Below are 19238 nucleotides of genomic sequence, written 5' to 3' on the forward strand. Positions count from 1 at the left end.
TCACCTGCATCTTCCTCGCTCTCTCTCTCTCTCTCTCGCTCTCTCTCGCTCTCTCTCTCTCTCTCTCTCTCTGCTGCACCCACTCACAGAGGGAGACATGTTGACTGTTCTATAAGGGCGACTGATGCTTGGAAGAACACCCCACATGGGCTCGATGACTAATGTGTGTGTACCTCAGTTGCTTTGAAATATTTGAGTTTCTTTCTTCAAAGCCTCCAAGACATTACGCAACATCTGCTGATGCACCGCACATCTATACAGCAGAGGTTGGATTCACTTGAGAGCGAGCGGGTGAATATGCTGCTGCCTCGGGTGTAGCGACTCATTTTATTTGTTCTGCTCGTCTGCTTTCGCTTTGCCTTCGAGGCTCAGAGCCGATGCTTTCAAGGAACACTTCCTCCGGGTCAGGTCAACGGGTGTTTTTCTTTTGGGACATTTGTTGTTTATTCAACGTCTGTCCTCCTACTCTGCCTTTTCTAATGACCCTTGGTAATGTCATGACATACTTGTTCTCCAGTCCTGTCAACAATAAGTCATTTTTATAACATACTTCATTTTTAATAGCCTCTCTTTTTGTGCTTATTCAAACTGAAGAAAACATATACACTACAACAATGGTCTAGCTATTGAGTATTTTTGAGTGGTGGAATAAATACATTTACCCAAATACGAATTAAAGGGTACTTTAATTTAGGACTGTAATCAATTGAATTCAAATCACAATACATGCCAGTATCGAAAAGGGGTTAAGGATAATTATTAGATAGATTTCTCTTCTTCATTTGATACCCATCATGTTAATAAAAGTGTTCGGAGACATAAAACACCACAACCACTAACCCATTTGGATTTCTCTAATAAAACGGGCTCCTCAGATTTATAGTATAGCTGTACTTTCCAACATTTGGTCGTATCAAGTAATTGCTCATTAAACATGTATGCATTAGCAATAATTATCCAATAATCCAATAAATACAAGAAGAGCAGACTCTGGGGTAATTGTTTAGCATTAAATAATACTTCAGTAACATTTTCAATGCACCACTTTTACTTGTAGTGATGAATTTAAACGTCACGTTTTTCTACGGTTAAATTAATGATCATGTGACTTTAGTCCCCGCTGTAATTTTCATATTTTCAAACTAAAGCAGTTTTGGACACGTCTGAGCCTAAAGCTGAAAGTGGTCAGCTCCCCTGGCGCAGGTTGGCTGACTGAAGTCTGAGTGGTTACATCACCAAGAGACTTCTGTAGCGCCCTACGGACAGGAAAACATCACACTGCGTCTCCTACAAATGTGTTTTTCATGGCTTTTTTAATAGCTCCAAAGCGTTTGCAACAAGCCGTTTAATCTTTCAGTCCCTTGACAAAGTTTAACACCTCGTACTGTGAAAATTGTTTTTCACTCAAAACTGGAACTTGACAAACTAAGCCTTCCATTCAGTAAGTGGACAAACACAACGATAGATGTTTGTGTATATTTAAGTTTTTTTTCTTAACTCATCTACTTATAAATAATCACTTATATAATAGAAAATACATGATATCATGTTCACTTTATCAGGGGGTGAACAGTCGCAGAGCTGCAGCCACAGTTTGTTTTTGACGTTTTTTTGACCAGAGATTAGATTGAACATCTCTTTCTCGTACAGTACGGCTGTTAAAATATTGTCATATATTGTCCGCCGTATAGCTGAGTCAATAGAGCTGGCGTCCCATTTACTGGACGATGTAAATATACATTTGTTTTCTGACTTTGATTGAATGTAACTTTTTTTCATATATATGCCGGCTGTTACAATATTGTCATATTTCACATTACAGTTACAGTTTTGACTCAATATGTACTGCAGTGCATACTGCACACTCTGGCTCAGGGCAGTGTCTCTTCTCTCTTCTTCTACTGTATCCCAGACAGCCTAATGCTGCTGGAGCTCAATGAAGGGCGCCACCTCTTCAGACTGACTGAAGGGTACTGACTGACTGCCGTTTCTCAATCTCGAGGAAACTGGCTTCCAAGCCAATATTTCAAGGATGTCCAGCATACTTGGAATTCCACCGAGGCCGCGTCCTTGGTTTGGGGGAAATGTCTAGGCTGCACATGGGTAGACTTCGCGTCCTTAAAATCCCCACAATGCTTTGCGCACGGACCAATTTCCCGAAATCTGTGGCGGAAAATGTAAGGCGTGGCCTCTCATATGACGCATACCAGCACACTTGCTAGCCTGTTCCACTCTTCGTTTTCCAAATGCCAGGAAGGATTCTTGTCTAGCTTCTGAAGGAAGTGACTCGGAAGACATGTGCTGCCAAGCCAGCATCCTCGAGATTGAGAAACGGCCTCTGTCTGCTGTCTGTGTGGATGTGACTGAGAGTGACTGAGTGTGTGGGCTGTGTGTTTGTGCCTGTCTGTTTATCTTTTCTTACCCAGAGAAAGTGCGGTAAGGTGGCGAACTGACACTGGCAGAGTCCCATCTCTGCAACATGATAAAATAATCTTTCTTTTTTTTTTGGTTTGGCATTACCTATTTCATTGCCGATTTCACGTAGCTTCTAGTAACCTTCAAAGAGCACAATATGTATTATGCCTTTACTTCGTGCATCGACCTGATGGTAAACACATCAAAGCCCTGTTCACTAAAGTACACAAACAAATACTACAAAGTGCAAGCATTGTCTCGGTTAATCTAAATAAATACAAAAATACATATTTTCAAGTTGAAAATTAATCAAAGAAAATGTATTTTAATTGAGTTTTAGCTTAAAAATACTTGAAAGTAAAATAGTACCTTTTTTGTGGGTTTGTTCTATATTTCTTTCTTACAACTAATCCACAACTTTATAGAGAAATATATTATGCTGACACTGAAGTTTTATTATGTAATAATAAAAATGACATTTACTGTCGGCTCCTGCTGTGTCCCTGGCACTAAACTCCGGCTATGAATACCAAATGTCTTTTTGGTTATTTATTACCCTGCATAACTTGCTGCTGACCTTTTTCTAATTTCACAGTAGGGGATGTTAGGTAATCGTCACGTATCAAGACACTTGTCCAAGTTGCTGCAGGTTATTATTTTTTTAATACCACTATTCAACCATGCTGAGCCCTAAAATGTCTCATCATCCTTGCCTGTTCTACCTTTTTAACCCTCGATTTATTGGTTTAAATCACTAAAAAGTGAATGTCTCAATCAGTTTGCCCAAATGAATGCGCACATTTTCTTATGAAACCGCTAGTATCAATCAAGAAATGAGATGCCAGACGATATTAAACTTCTCTGTGAAGCCTTGTTTGACTGGAGATTGTTCAGTGGTTTATCTGCCCATGCACTCAGCGGGCTTTCTGTGTAATAAGGAACTGCACAGCGGCTTCAGCGAGCTGCTCACACTAGACTTGAAAGGAGCCTCCAGCCCTGTGGTCTGACTGGAATATCAATCCATCCTCTCCGCCTTTGATTCAGCCCCCACACCTAAACCTAGGCTCTGAGCGGAGACAAAACACAAAGGCTCATATCAATTCAGGTGTGCTGAGGAAAACCAATGATATTGCACAGAAAAAGAGCCATGTCATTGCTTTGTTAATGAGAACATGCGGCACTGTGCTGCACATATTGATAATCTATACATATTTTACACACAATATATATTTCTGACTTGTACTTTTAGAAAGCTTTACTGCAGGTAAACTTCTCAGTTCTTTATTCATCTTTAAAGCAATGAACCACTGTTAGAAAAACATTTTTATTGATCATGTTCGTCTCTTATAAAATCATTTTTAGGTTGACTTTTGTTGAAAACATTATGAGTTAAGGCCGCTACTCACCAACCTGAGACCAAAGAACGCGTACCGAAGGCGTCCGTACTTTTACGTCCGCTACGTTGCCTGCGTCGGATACGCCGCCCGTCTACGCCGCCCGTCTACGCCGCCCGTCTACGCCGCCCGTCTACGCCGCCCGTCTACGCCGCCCGTCTACGCCGCCCGTCTACGAACACACCGCAAAGATTTCAGTCGACGAGTGGCAATAACTGTCCTTACCAGCAGGCAGCGGTAGTGTGTATTCGTCATTCAAAAGAGGCAACAACCAATCAGAATGATTTCTTTGGCCGACTTTCTTTGGCCAACTGTCTACCGATTCAACAAGTTGTTTCACTCTCAGTGGGATACTTTTGCACATTGCTGTATTTGACACCTTCTATGGTGCTGACATTCATTCATTTGGTTTATTATAAATTACTGAATGAAGAGATAGTTTGTATTCTACGGTAAAACCTTTCCTGCCTCCTGGTTTGCTCTGACCTTGGTTTTACTCCCTTCTGGACATCACCTACGGTAAAAAAATAGTAGAAACCTTTTCAGTAGTCTTCTCATCTCTGCTTATTTTTGTAAACCAGTCGAACAGTCATAGTCCAGCCCATACAATGTGTTTTCAAAATCACACAATGAAATGGACATTCAAAGTCAAGGTCACAGACTTTTTTTTGCCCACCTGGGATGCTTTGTTGCAGAAAAACATAAAAAGACAACACCATCCCACTTTGTAATCTCTTAGAACAGAAATCCAGTGGAATAACTTAAATGTTAAATATAAGACTAACTTTTAAACGCATACACCTCTGGGCATACAACCACCTCCAAGCAATGCTGGTAGACCTGCAAATGAATGTGAATTAGCCTTGTATTGCCACGTATGTATAGAAGCCTATATTTACACTTTTTGAGAAATTACTCAAATAGCTTCACAAAATAATGGAAACAGATCAAGATCAACACTGTAATAGATCGAGCTGTTTCTGGTTTCTCGGCAGACGGATGTAGCTCATTTGTTTCTCTGGGATGCATTCACTGTCTAGTTCAGTGTCTGTGATCTGAATGGAGCTGAAACAATCAGGTGAGAAAAATGCCAACTGTTATCAATCAGCTTCAATCTTCTTTTTATCACTGAATATCTTTGGTCTGTCACACAATGCAAGACATTGAAATCCAGTCAAATGTTCCTATGACATTGTTTTTGTTTAACCTGTACCTGGTTAATGAGCATAATACGGCCTCTGTCAGGTTTCCTTTGAATTAAATGTGCCTTTTTAATATAGATTAATAGCACATCATTTAGTTTTTAGTAATTCTGTTTAATTGGCTTATATAAATAGTGATTTGCTGTCAATCAGTAGAGACGATTGCCATACTTTGTCTTCTCGATGCCATCTGGCTATACCAAGCCAGCTATCGTTCATCATTGTGTCCTGTTGTGAAAAGACCTCAAACATAAAACCACTGGAGAGGAAAATGGTCTCACTTTCATCACCCTGACATCCTGTCTCTCTCTCTCGAGGGACCTTTCTTACCCGAAAGAGGTTGATTTCTCTCCCGGAGCTCTTCCGTTGGCCCCTCTCTGCCTGGGAGTCTGCAACAAAAGCCTGATCTCTTAATGGAGCTTTGCTCTTCTCCTCCGCCCACACAGCCCTACTGTACCGGGCACAACTCGGTGTTTGTTCCTGAAAAAGGTTTACTATGAAAGCAGGGTCGCTGCCCCCTCTCTGCTTTGTAGGAACTTCCCCTACTGTAGGAGGATGTGTGAGTGGAAGTCTTCTCTCGGCTCATTTCTCCCTCCAAGGTTCAGTGTGCTCGGCGAAGATGGTGGGTGGGTGTGTTAAGATGGCAAGAGAACTGAAATGGAACTCCCAGATTCGCCGCCTACACGCCGTTCCCTCATAAAAGCACCAGTTCTCTTTAGTCTGGCTATCTGCCTTCTCCATGTCAGCGTGATTGTCAAGCTTTGTGTGATCTGCGTGACTCATTCATCATTGTGGAGAGCACTGGTGTTGCTCTGCTTTCTTTGCAGATAACGCCGAGACCAAACCGTTTTTCTGTGGCTGTAGGAAAATGTGCGCAGACGAGAAGTGCTGATCTTAATTTACTTCCCCGAAACGCATCTTTGGAGACGTAGCGATGTTTTGCATCAAAGCCTTCTGTGGAAAGGTGGAAACATCCATTGGTATAAATATAACGGACACAGGATGTTTCTATCTATTCAAACAACGCTCTGGAGAGACAGGATTTGCAAGGGTTTCAAGCAAACCCATTAGAGGTTACATCTGCTAAAGCGAGCCAAAGTGAGAACACAGAGTACAGGTTCTGTTTGAGAAACTAGAAAAATACATTTTAAACACAATTACATTTTTGTGTCTTTCCATCCACCTGTTTTATTTGGATGCTCGTTTTAAACATAAGAACACATGTGAGTTACCACGGCAGCAGACTTTCATGAACCGTGTGACTTATTTGTCACTCAACCTTATGCAACATTGAATAGACAAAACATGTGTCGGATAAGTATGGAGCAATAAGGCTGTTACACTCCTCAAATAAATACATGAGAAAAACATTAGTCCAATATTTCCACCTTATTTTCCACGGCTTTACTCCTGCAGCCACTTTCACACAGATTCACAGTTATTAATTGATAGTTAATTAATGGGCGTAAAACACGTAGCAATGCCCCAAAAAATGCCTGTTAGAAGACTGAAAACTAGTGAACATTGATTTTAACAATGTATGTTTTTTTTAGATGACTATAATAATATAATGACCTCAGAAGGTTTGTTGTAACTTAAGGATGCGCAGAATGGATCTTCATTTGTCTCAAAATATGGATAAATGTCCTACTTGGCTGCAAATATAATCTGAATGTGCAGTGTCACTTTAAAGAGATGTTTAAAGGAAGACTAAATGTTTCATCATACGTGGTTATCCACTGTGCAGCTTCAAACGCATCTTTCACAGGAGAGCCTGCAGTGCTGCTACGTATAAAACGGTTTACCAGCCTCGCATGATGTACAAATGTAATTATGTTATATAACCCGCTTACTTTTTTTTGTCATTGAGGTTATAATTCGGTTTGTCCCCGAGCAGCACCGGGTCCGACGATGACAATCTGTTATCTCCTGCGTAGTGAATGCTTCTTGGCGATTGTTGATGCTCTCCATATCTGCCGAACACTTTGCTATCTCCCAGTCGACAAGCACTCACATTGTCAATGCCCGCTAATTGAAAAGTCAGAGCTGGACAGAGAAGCAGGCATTTTTAATTCTAACGTAATCATTCCACTTTATCGTCTTCTATAAGGAGACAAATCTGTTTTTAAAAGGATACTCAAGCGCAATGTTATTCTACTTTTCAATACCTCGCTGTAAGTTAAAATGCATTGCTCTCTGCTTGAGTTCATCTTGATGGTTTAGATATGACACCTGATATCCGCTGCAGAGCACTAATGCATACGCTTTCTGTTTTATTGACCAAGGCCATTTCCTGCCCGCCTAAATATATTTACGGTCTGCCTGCACATACAGAATAGCAAAGATCACGAAGAGAGTTTTAACCTAAAGGATTGCCATTAAATCCATATTCATGTGAAACTTTCACGGACAGCTGATGGTCAACAGTGGTTCTGCAATCTCTGTTCATGTCTACTTTTTACCTTACAGATTCTGCTCTGCGTAGTTATGAACAATCATTTATCAGATTTGGAATTTCGTATTACATTACAGTCGAACCGTCCAAGGCATGTGATTTTTAGATTGATTTCCGACCCTCCAAGCAGCAACAGCCAGTTTCCCTTCATACCAGTATGGAAATAAATTCTGTCCAGACTTGTCATCCATCACGGAGGGCACAACATCACATAAAAACATTTGTCATCGTTTATTCTTGTGAAAATGACATGGTTGAATTTTCAGTGCAGGTTCAGTTTCATCCCATGTCTTCACTTCACTTATAACACATTGATTAGAAGGTCTTGCTTTTCAGTGTCTCGCGTTTTGAAATATCACTGAAGATGAAGCACTCTGCCAACCTTCAAATACTCACCTCGTCTCAGCACATACAAGCCTCAGTCTCACCATTCACACTTGACTGCACATTAATTTTGACATTATACAAGTTTTCTTCTCAAACTCCATCACTGATAGAGGCTCATTTCTTTTTTTTATTTCCCACATTTTTATTAAAGGTCAGTTAGAGACTTCTTTTCTGAGTTGTCACTTAGTCAAATCTAAACACAGACATATTTTTTAGAAGCAGTGTACACTTCCACTTCTAGGTGATATATCTATCTCTAATGAATGAAAATGAACACTTATCATCTCTGCTTAGGAATCACAATAAGCTCCTTATATCTTGCCAGAAGTCGCCTGATAATACTCACATTTGAGGTTTTCTTCAGTTTCAAAGTAATCCAGTAGAAGTCGTCTCTTCACCCATGGGTTTACTGCAAGTAGGAAGTGTTAAAGCAAATTCTGCATATGTTTAATTGTTCTAATATATCAAAAATGTAGCCTAAGTGCTAACTAACTGCATGTCATGCTTTGTACTTCCTGTTTGCATCCCGAAATAAGCAACAAACCGTGTCAGACTTTGAAACCCCTGCCAGAAATGAAGTTTGTAACACAAAATGTTCCCAATGTTGTTATTAAATTGTTCTGTGTTTTCGTAAAATGTCATTGCTGCCATCAGGCCATTAGCCCCAAAAGGTATGTTGTTGGTATCTGGGTCTTTTTCCTGTACTTTGTTGAGGTGGAAAAAAGTTATTACTTCAAGATAACTGCAGAAAAAATAATATTTTTCATTTAGTTGCTTAAAAAATGAATTCCCCTAAGTTTCAGAGGAGGAGACAAGTCCCATCAGAGAAGAGTCGAAAAGGAAAACATCCTAATTTAAGATCTCTTCATGTGTTTCCATATGCTAATGTTCAAAGTCAGCCTCATTGAGCCTCTAATATTCCTCCCTGTAGTTGCCATGGCTGTTGATGTGCTCCACGATGTAGAAAATGTGCTTTTGTTGTACAGTAGCTATGCCAGATCTCCTGGGAATATCTCGTCTAATTCGATGCCGTAGGTTTCTTCTCTCCAGAAGCTGTGCTGAGAGAGATGAAATCCACTCTTTCCACTCCTCAGGATCTTAATGATTTGTTGCTATTCCTGTCCTGAATCTGGGCTGTCAAGTTACAGATATTGATCTCTCAGTCATGCACTATCAATCAAAAACATCAGTGCTTAGTTTCAGGCTAGATGGATGGAAACAGAGTACAGACTTGGGCTTAAATCTCTGAAGGAATTATTGAGTCTATGTTGAACTTCACTTGCTTTTAGTCGGTTAGGTATTGTTGAAAGACTCAAGCTGTAATTGACATAATAAATCAATGTCATTTCATGTGTTCCCTTCTTGGCATTTATTGGTTTTCTTGACTGAAACTGTGTTCCCATTCTTTCTATTTTTCAGCTTCTTGAAGGCAGCTTCACGTCCCAGGTCAGCCATGAAGTCGACGGGCTTATCTTCCAGCCGTGTGGGGTAAGCCTCCATCTATGTATGTCGATTTGTCTGTTTTTCAAAGCCTTCGCCTCGTTGCCACAGATTGTCAGGCAGAGCGGTTTTTTTTCAGAAGCTACTACATAGGATTGGGACAGCTTGTCACTACCACCGGCCGTTTGTCACTCTGTCTCGCCCCCTGTTATTGTAAGGGAAACCACACACCTACATGAATTCACACAGACGCAGGGCTCTCTATAGGAGGCTGCACAGTCAAACGGACACATGGCAGTGAGTGTGTTACAACGGAAACAGCTTGGGTAAGAATACCAATTTACTTGGTTGTTCGAACAGCAGAAAGTCACTGATATCTCCGACGTTAATACTGTTCCTTATTTCTTCTCATGTGACGGACTCAAAGGCCCATATTCCACTGTTTAATGTATAAAATATCCTATCGCTCGTAGCACTAAAGCAGGAATAGGACCGGTATCTACACTTTTTCTTTTAACAGCTCTTGAATATTAGTCTTGCTGTATCAACTGTTCATGTAAAGCTTATACATCTCAATCTGAAGTGAAATTCTGCCCTCAAATTTCATTGCTTGATTTGCAAATAGATTGGTGTTAAAATATAACAATTGAAGCCATGACAAGATCATGTATTTAACTTAAACTAATAACTAGACCGCTGCTTGGAGAGCCTAATGATACATCCATGTGCTCCTTAGTTAAGATGATCCCATTGTCAGACATTGGTGTGTCCAAGAGCTTTACGTTGTCAAGTAGGAACAACATGGATGCAACAGAAAAAAGTGTATTTTACCTTGCTCTGAGCTTTTAAGAAAAACTTGTCGATAGCTATTTTCAACTTGTTGTTTTGGCTTGAGGGGCCTTCCCAGATGAATTTTGTCACTGCAGGGCAAGTGCCATGCCTTGCGATGTTTACAAAAGTGAAAGATAATTTGTGTGTCCACCCTGGGGTACAACTTTCCTCCAAAATGTAATGGGTTTGACCTTGGCCAATGCGATATCCTTTCACCGAATCTCATGAAAAAGGAGTCCTAATCCTGTAAACATGCCCGAATTGAACATGACTGCACTCTTAAAGGTAGGGTAGGTAAGAATGGAGAAACCAGCTCGAGTGCGCAAGAATTTGAAAGTACACAACCAGACCAGACTTCCTTACAGAGCCCCTCCTCCAACACACATGGACGCGCACATGACCAATGAGGGCACGAGATAAGTTTGTGCACAGATGGAAGGCTGACAGGCAGGTAGGCCATCCAGTTATTTTAGCCGGGCCGGCTCAGGTGATTGGTCGTGCTTTTTACAGTGCCACGGCTTCCACAGATGACATTTTTTTATGTATTTATTGTCAAAGCATTTGATATATTCATTGCTATCGGGATGTTAAGAGCATTCCATGGAATATAACAAAAAGTGTTTCTGAAGTGAATTACCTACCCCACCTTTAATATATGTAACGGTTAATAACTCTCTTCCACACTTGTGTTTAAGTTTGCTGCTGATGGAAAACCATTTTGAATATTTAATGCATTCATATTGTACACCAGAGTCTAATTTGTATCCATTGGCATGCCTTCAAGCAGAGAGGGGGTATTTAAAAATTGCAGAAAAATGCAAAATGTTTAGGGCTGGACTGACTCCAGCCAATTTGCAAGTCAAAGAACTGGACAGCTCTCTCTAACATGGATAATAGGTGTCAACATTGTGTATGTGGACACCTGCAGCTTGTTTGTTTTGACCGTGGACATGTTGAACACCTATTCAGTCAAAGGCATATAATCAGCCATGTACAACAACTGCTGCTCGGCCAGCTTATTGCTCCCTGGCCACAGCCCACGGAGTCCTGTTAAATCAGGCATTTCTGCTTTTGTTTTGCTTGAGATTGAGGTTTTAACAACAGCAATGCCGAGATGTTCTGACTTTTTTAACTGATGTGATTTTAAAATGTAGTACTTAGATTGAGTCTGTATTGAATGTAGCTAATTGCCATCCGAGGGAATAAGCAGATGTTATGACATGGTGAAGATTTACCTTTAAGTAGTACCATATGGATCGTTTTTGGGCTCAGCAAAGCTCGATAACGTATTTCATTGAATTCCTTTTAACCCATTGATGAGCCGGTTTGTGTTAAAAGGGCCTAAATCATGATCTTTCTCATGTTCTTATGTACATGTTGTGCCTCCACTGTGAAATGTCTCCATGCGTTAATGTTCAAAAAGCTCTTTATTTTTCTCATACTACCTGTGCTGCAGCACCTCTTTTCACCCTCTGTCTGAGACCAGAGCCCAGTCTGCTCTTATTGGTTAGCTGGCTGGCTCTGTTGTGATTCAACCTCTAATGCGGCTTTCACACCAGCGCTTTTCAGTTTCTAGCTCCGAGCGGGAGCTTTTCTGGTTCAGCTCCGGTTTCCCTTTTCAGCTCCCGCTCTGTTCACACGGCCCACTGGCGCCCCAGAGCTGCCCCTGCTGCGTCATGACGTCACCGTTTACATCGCTGATTTGCTCCTCAACGGCACCCATTACGGCGCTCACAACAACAACAACAGCGTTTGGGTCGATGATCGTGTTGCTTTTAATCACACGAAGCCAGAATAAATTGAATAACGACTTCTCCAACCTTATACTTTGCTCCAGAGTGCCGTGGTTCATTGTTTATTCATGTGTTTCTGCAGCATTTACCGACCGCTGCTCTTCCACGGGAGTTTATTCTCCCGTTAGCTCCCGGTTAGCTCACACAGTAGCGGCCGCTCTAAAGTATTCACTGTCCGACTCACACAAGCAGCTGATGCATATCCCCAGTTCCCCTTAGCCTAAGTGAATGTGTGTCAGTCTGAATTGACACTGTTTGGTATCACAACGCTGTTATGAAAGTTATGAAAACGGGTGATGTTAGCATAGCAACAATAGGATTCCGGAGCTAAGAGCCGGCGCCGCTGCGGTGTGAACTGGAAAACCCGGCGCTTTTCAGGCTCTAGCTCCGAGCCGGAGCTGAAAAGGCGCTGGTGTGAAAGGGGCAGAGATGTCCCGCCACTTAGCACTATCACGTATCATGTGTTGGAGCGCTAGACTCTGCAGATTATTTACATGCACAAAAAACTATATAGCACACTACAGGAGAGGGAAAACCCCAAAAAGCATATCAAGTTCCCTTTAACTCGTATGGTAATTCTCAGTTTTAAAGCAACATAAAAACGATTATTTAGTCTGTGTTTCTCCTTCTTGTTGTTGTTTTTAGTTTGTTCTCTCCTCCTGTGATTTGTTTAGTAATTACCATACAGTGTATGCAGTCGGGTGGCAGCAGATCTCCGGAGAGCTGGAAATTAAATTTGGAGGAGGCCAGTTTACACAGCTGCCCTTCCTCTCCACCACAACACGAGCAGCTGCATCTCCAAAAACCAAACTCTCTATGGCTGGTTAATGCGTCACTGTCTTGATCAATATGGTAACATAAATGTCTTACTTTAGCAGGTGCTTGCAATCCCTGCCAATCTGCTTTACTTTATGTCCAACATAATCAATCAATCAATCAATGTTTATTTATATAGCCCAATATCACAAATGTTACATTTGTCTCAGTGGTCTTCACAGTGTGTACAGAATATCAGTATGACAATACGACAGCCTCTGTCCTTAGACCCTCACATCGTACAAGGAAAAACTTCAGAAGAAAACCCAGTTTAAAGGGAAAAATGGGAGAAACCTCAGGGAGAGCAACAGAGGAGAGATCCCTCTCCCAGGACGGACAGACGTGCAATAGATGCCGTGTGTAAATTGAAAAGATAATATATTTGCAATATAGGTAGTCCAAATGATTGGAAATGCATGTGTGTATAATAGGAAGATGAATCTACGAGGATATCCATCCAGGACCGATGATCCAGGACCACAGCCACGACTCGCGATCCAGGGCTCGCGATCCAGGACACAGGACCGCAGGATCATCCATGACTCCGGATCCCGGCGTATATAGACACCAAAAAGAAAGAAATTTGGGGAAGCTGGGTTAATCAGAACATGAGAGTACACAGGTATAGACAGAGAGAAGGAAGAAGTAAGATGTCCCCCGACAAACTAAGCCTATATCAGCAAAACTAGGGGCTGAATCTAATCAGCCCTAACTATAAGCTTTATCAAAAAGGAAGGTCTTAAGCGCACTCTTAAAAACGGATAGGGTGTCTGCTGACCGAACACAAACTGGAAGCTGATTCCACAAATGTGGAGCTTGATAAGAAAAGGCTCTGGCTCCCATTGTACTTTTAGAGACTCTAGGAACAACCAACAACCCTCCCTGCATTCTTGGAACGCAATGCCCTAGTAGGACAGTAGGGTATAATGAGTTCTTTAAGGTAAGATGGCGCCTGCCCATTAAGGGCTTTGTAGGCGAGAAGAAGAATTTTAAATTCTATCCTGTGTTCTCTAGGGAGCCAGTGTAAGGCAGCCAGAACAGGAGTCATGTGGTCCCTTTTCCTAACTCTGGTTAGTACACGAGCTGCAGCATTTTGAATCAGCTGAAGCGACTTGATTGACTTCTTGGTACTCCCTGATAATAAAGAGTTACAATAATCCAGCCTAGAAGTAACAAATGCATGGACTAGTTTCTCTGCATTGTTTTGAGGCAAGATATGCCTGATTTTTGCAATGTTACGTAGATGGAAGTAGGCGGTCCTTGAAATTGATTTTATGTGGGCGTTAAAGGATAAATCCTGATCAAATATAACACCAAGATTCCTTACAGTCTCACTGGAGGCCAAATGAATGCCATCCATAGTTAGTATATCTTTAGATAATTTGTTTCCTAGATTCTTCGGGCCAAGTACAATAACTTCAGTTTTGGTCGTGTTTAACATCAAAAAGTTTAAGGTCATCCACGTTTTTTAAATCCTTAAGGCAGTCTTGCATTTTATTTAGATGATTAATTTCATCAGGCTTGATTGATAAATATAGTTGAGTATCATCCGCATAACAATGAAAGTTTACAGAATGATTCCTTATAATATTGCCTAACGGAAGCATATATAATGTGAACAAAATAGGTCCGAGCACTGAGCCCTGTGGCACTCCATGGCTAACTTTGGTTTGCGTGGAAGATTCATCGTTGACACGTACAAACTGAGAGCGTTCAGATAGATAGGACCTAAACCAGCCTAAAGCAGTTCCCTGTATGCCAACTAAGTGCTCTAGTCTTTGCAATAGGATATCATGGTCGATAGTATCAAATGCAGCACTGAGATCGAGCAAAACAAGAATAGAGACAAGTCCCTTGTCTGAGGCTATTAGAATGTCATTTGTGACTTTAACCAGAGCTGTCTCTGTGCTATGATGTGTTCTAAAGCCAGACTGAAAATCTTCAAATAAATCATTGTTTTTTAAGTAATCACACAACTGTTTTGCGACCGCTTTCTCAAGAATTTTTGAGAGGAACGGAAGATTAGAAATAGGTCTATCGTTGGCTAAAACCTCTGGATCGAGGTTGTGCTTTTTAAGAAGCGGTGTTATTTCTGCAACTTTAAATGATTGTGGAACATAGCCTGATAATAAAGACATATTCATAATATCTAATAAAGAAGTGCTAATTAAAGGAAAAACTTCCTTCAACAGCTTAGTTGGAATTGGGTCTAACATGCACGTTGATGGTTTAGAAGAGAGAATCATTGAATTTAATTGTTCAAGGTTTATGGCTGAAAAGCATTCTAGTTTACTATCTAGTGTAATATTAGAACTTACGTTTCCGGGAGCTGTTGATAACACTATACTGGTCAAAGGCAAGAGGTCATTAATTTTGTTTCTAAGAGTAACAATTTTATCGTTAAAAAAGCACATAAAATCATTACTACTGAGTGCTATGGGAATAGAAGGCTCAATGGAGCTGTGGCTGTCCGTCAGCCTGGCTACAGTGCTGAAAAGAAATCTTGCATTATTCTTATTCTCATCTATTAATGAAGAGTAGTAGGCTGCTCTCGCTTTACGCAGTGCTTTCTTATATTCATTGAGAGTAATATGCCAAATTAAACGAGATTCTTCAAGTTTAGTGGAACGCCATATCCTTTCAAGTTGTCTAGACTTTTGCATGTTTGCTAATGCGGGTTTCGGCATTATGCCATGGAGCTAATCTATGTTGTTTTATTTTCTTCTTTTTCAAAGGAGCAACAGAGTCTAATTTTATTCTCAGTGCAATCATTCCCAGCCTGTTTTTCACATACTTTCTTGTCTAATGTGGATGTTGTTTCTTTATAAAACAGATGTTTTGTGTGTCGAGAAGAAGGGATGTTAGTTAGTTTTAGTTTCTTATTCCCACAGTTGATTTCTGTTCTGCTGGAACTTAATAACATCGAAAAATCATTGCTTTAGTTTTAAGTGCACAGAAATGCTTTGGAGAATATTTTTAGGAGCTTGTTTTTGAAGTTGTACAGAATTGAGACCAGAACATGGTGTTGGATTGATGAGAGCCAGACAGCTATTGATTTATTTTCTTCTGTCAGTGATTGTGATGAACAACGGTGCCGGAAAAAGGTGTTGAAAGCACTGTGGTCCTCTGGGCGTAAGGATGTGTGTGGCGTTTATCGAACCGGACGAGGAAATTGCGACAACATCATCCACATCCCAGTCATGGATTAGGTAGACACTTTAACCAGGCCTGGGATTTGTTTTGGCAGGTGCTTTTGAAATGATTTCTGTTCAACAAGCAGGAATAGAATCAGCCAGGACAATGTGCAAATGTTCTGTCAAGAAGGAAACTGATTGCATGGACAGGTCCTTTCCCTTCGCTGGTGCTTTTAGTCACCTGCTTTATATAATTCTTCCTTTTGAATTGGATGTAACTTCCACTGCACTGCGAGAGTGTACATGACAAAAAGCTCAATTTTAGAAATAGATAAAGGAAAGCTGTCTGTGCTCAGATCCCATTCTGTCAATCTGGGATCAAATCACCGTTCAGTGAGATGTTTCTCAGCAGTTTCATGACTCTGACAGAAGGTGAGCAGCTGGTTCCCGTCTGCACAGCCGCTCAAACTAATGGGCCAGGTCGGAAAGCTGACAAATCTAATGTGGCTAAAGGATGATGCAACTAGTCAGCCATCTGATGTAACATCGCAACAGCAGCTTTTATATAATACTCTACCTTTTTTTACTTTTTATTATGTTGTTTATGAGTTTCACTAAAAACTGCAGCAGAAACTCATTCAAATGGTAACAACAACCCTAACCCTCCATAGGCCAAGGTGACAGACGGCACCTGCTGTTCGTTAGTCTGCAATAAAAAAAGTCGGTTCTCTGCAACGCCATTTTTTAAACTCTTAAGAAATAATTGAAAGAGACGAAAGTCATCTTTGGGAAGCCCTATTCCAACTGAGTGTTTGCATTTGAAGATAAGTAAGAAAAAGTCTTGTTGCAAATGTCGCAGTGTTCATGATTGTTCACATAAAAGAAGCGCTAACACAATCAGTAATAGCAAACTTAACCTTATGTTAAAGAAGATGGTCTGATGTGATGCCCTGCACCAAATACAAATGTTCAGCACGATGGAAAACAGCGCTGAAGAAGTATTTTTCAAAAGGTTATTAAATATTTACTGGGGAAAGTTAAGGACATTGGCTGGAGGCAGATAAGGCGTCGAGGGGCATGGCTGCTTTTCGCCAATTTTTTTGTTTAACTTATCTTAGGGGGGTGATTTTTGAAAAGCAAGAGAATACAGCTTTGTGATGTTGAGATATATTTCCCCCCGGTTTTCTGTTTTGTCTGCAGCAAAAACAGAAAGTGAAGCTCCAATAATGAGCTGTCCATTGTCCGCAAGCCATCCACATTTTATGTTACCTTGCATATAAAGCAAAGTTTGGCGTTGTGTGGTTTGTGAATTAATGCACTTTTTGAAATGCATTCACTTGCCCTGACCTTTAGCTTGTGTAATTGGGTTATTGATTGACACCGTGGCTGCTTGAAATGTCCTCGATATGGTGATGAGTGTAAATAACACATTATTTGAGAAGCATGCTGTGCAGTGGGAGCGAACATTTTGGGTTGTGTGAGAGAGCTCTTAATGCCATTTCAGACAGCTTTTTGTTCTCTATGAAACACATTGTATTTTTTACCTCTTCTGTAGGAAATCATTGTTTAATTGCTTTGATTAGCCATATCTATATCTAGAATTTAGGAGATTATGATTGGTGTTGTATTAGCATCTGGTTTCTCTGAACACTGTGTCAGGGTAACATTTTCGAGAGTGTGTTTTTGAACATTGCAGGTTTACATTAATTGTTTCACATTTTGGTTCAGATTGAAAATTCTTCTCTGAATGTCATAGTGATCCATTCTTTATTAAGTGAGAAATGTCATCTCTCCCACAAAGTGAAATTACCTTAAAACTGCATATTTGATAAGATTTGTTTTTCAGGCGTATTACTTACTTATTAAAAGGCCCTTTTCACTGCAGTTTTACGACGGAGTATTAGGGCCACACTTAGAAGAACAAAACAGAGAGATTTCGAGAATAAAGTCGTAATATTACAAGAATAAAGTCATAGTTACGAGAATAAAGTCGTAACATTACGAGATTAAAGTCGTAGTTTCATAAGTGACTTGAGAAGCGGAGGAGATTGTCTCCTTTCTGCAGGAGGAAATGGCTGGTTCTGGCCGACTACAAGGCTATCGTGGTTACATCTACGAGCTGTTCAAAGGGGATTTGTTGTTTCACAAGAAACGATGAGACTTGTAATCAAGGCTTTGGATCCAGAACGATAGTCGAACGATAGCCTTGTAGTGGAATCGGAATGAGCTCCCCATTGAAATCAGGACTTAAAAATCTTTTTTAAAAGTCCGGTTGGTTCTTTCTTCGAAATAATAGACATAGTTTCTTGCACAACCTTTTCAAAATTCTAATAATTTGATTGATAATCTGATTCTGATGTGCCAAAAGATTAAGTATTTCGTTATTTGAGAAACCTAAACTAAAGTACTGCTTCACAAGATGCTCCACATTCCTCCTTTTATTGCAGGACGCTGCTGTTGTCTCCTTCTCAAATCACGTATGAAACTACGGCTTTAATCTCGTAATTATGACTTTATTCTCGTAACATTACGACTTTATTCTCGTAACTATGACTTTATTCTCGTATTATTACGACTTTATTCTCGAAATCTCTGTTTTTTTCTTCTAAGTTTATAGTTTATAGTTTATTAGGATCCCCATTAGCTGGTGCATAACAACAGCTAATCTTCCTGGGGTCTACAAATAACATAACACATGACATTCGACAGTACCTTACAAGACAATGATACAAATCGTGTACGGCGTCAATTTTCCCTCAAACAATGACTTTCATATCAACCATCACATACAGCTTATTTTCTGATTCCCCACCTCCTTGGAAAGAAAAAGAAAAGAATAATAATAATAGTGATTTTACAAATGTCTCCCTTCGCTTCTTTTAGAGTAAAAACAAACTAAACAAATACAATCCTCATCATAACTGTGAAAGGCTGTGTGTGTGTGTCTATGTTAGCGAAAGTACCATATTCCTGCATGTGTTTAAAAAACTTAAGTGTGGCCCTAATACTCCGTTGTAGTTTACAGCAACACTGGGAATAATTGTATCACCAACACCAGTGGCGGCTGGCCCATAGGGGCGCTAGGGGCGCCGCCCCCCCTCTTCCCACATTAAAAATAAATATATATATTTAAAATATATATTTTACAAGGTACATATTATATAATTGGTATTAGTCAAATGTATAATCTACAATAAAATCTTGTTTAAAATGGTGTTACGATGTCTAAAGTTACTGATAAGTCACATGTTTCCTGCCTAGCCTTGCCCGTGTATCATTACCCTCTCTCGTCTGGGCGCTATGCACAGCGCCCAGACGAGAGTGCAGCAAGTGCAGCAGAAGCCAACTGTTGCTATCTTTAAACTATGCCT

At 40.4% G+C, this 19238-nt stretch overlaps 1 protein-coding gene across 1 annotated transcript in view; it reads left to right on the top strand.

The window, feature by feature from the left end:
- The window catches only part of rngtt (RNA guanylyltransferase and 5'-phosphatase), a 138987-nt gene that overhangs the window by 85250 nt on the left and 34499 nt on the right, over nucleotides 1–19238 (top strand). Inside the window, exon 12 of the mRNA XM_034076258.2 lies at nucleotides 9273–9341. Within this exon, the coding sequence (XP_033932149.1) occupies nucleotides 9273–9341 (69 nt within the window). The remainder of the gene's footprint in view (nucleotides 1–9272; nucleotides 9342–19238) is intronic.

The sequence above is a fragment of the Pseudochaenichthys georgianus genome, chromosome 24 (genome assembly GCF_902827115.2).
Source record: "Pseudochaenichthys georgianus chromosome 24, fPseGeo1.2, whole genome shotgun sequence".
In the NCBI taxonomy this organism is placed as follows: domain Eukaryota; kingdom Metazoa; phylum Chordata; class Actinopteri; order Perciformes; family Channichthyidae; genus Pseudochaenichthys; species Pseudochaenichthys georgianus.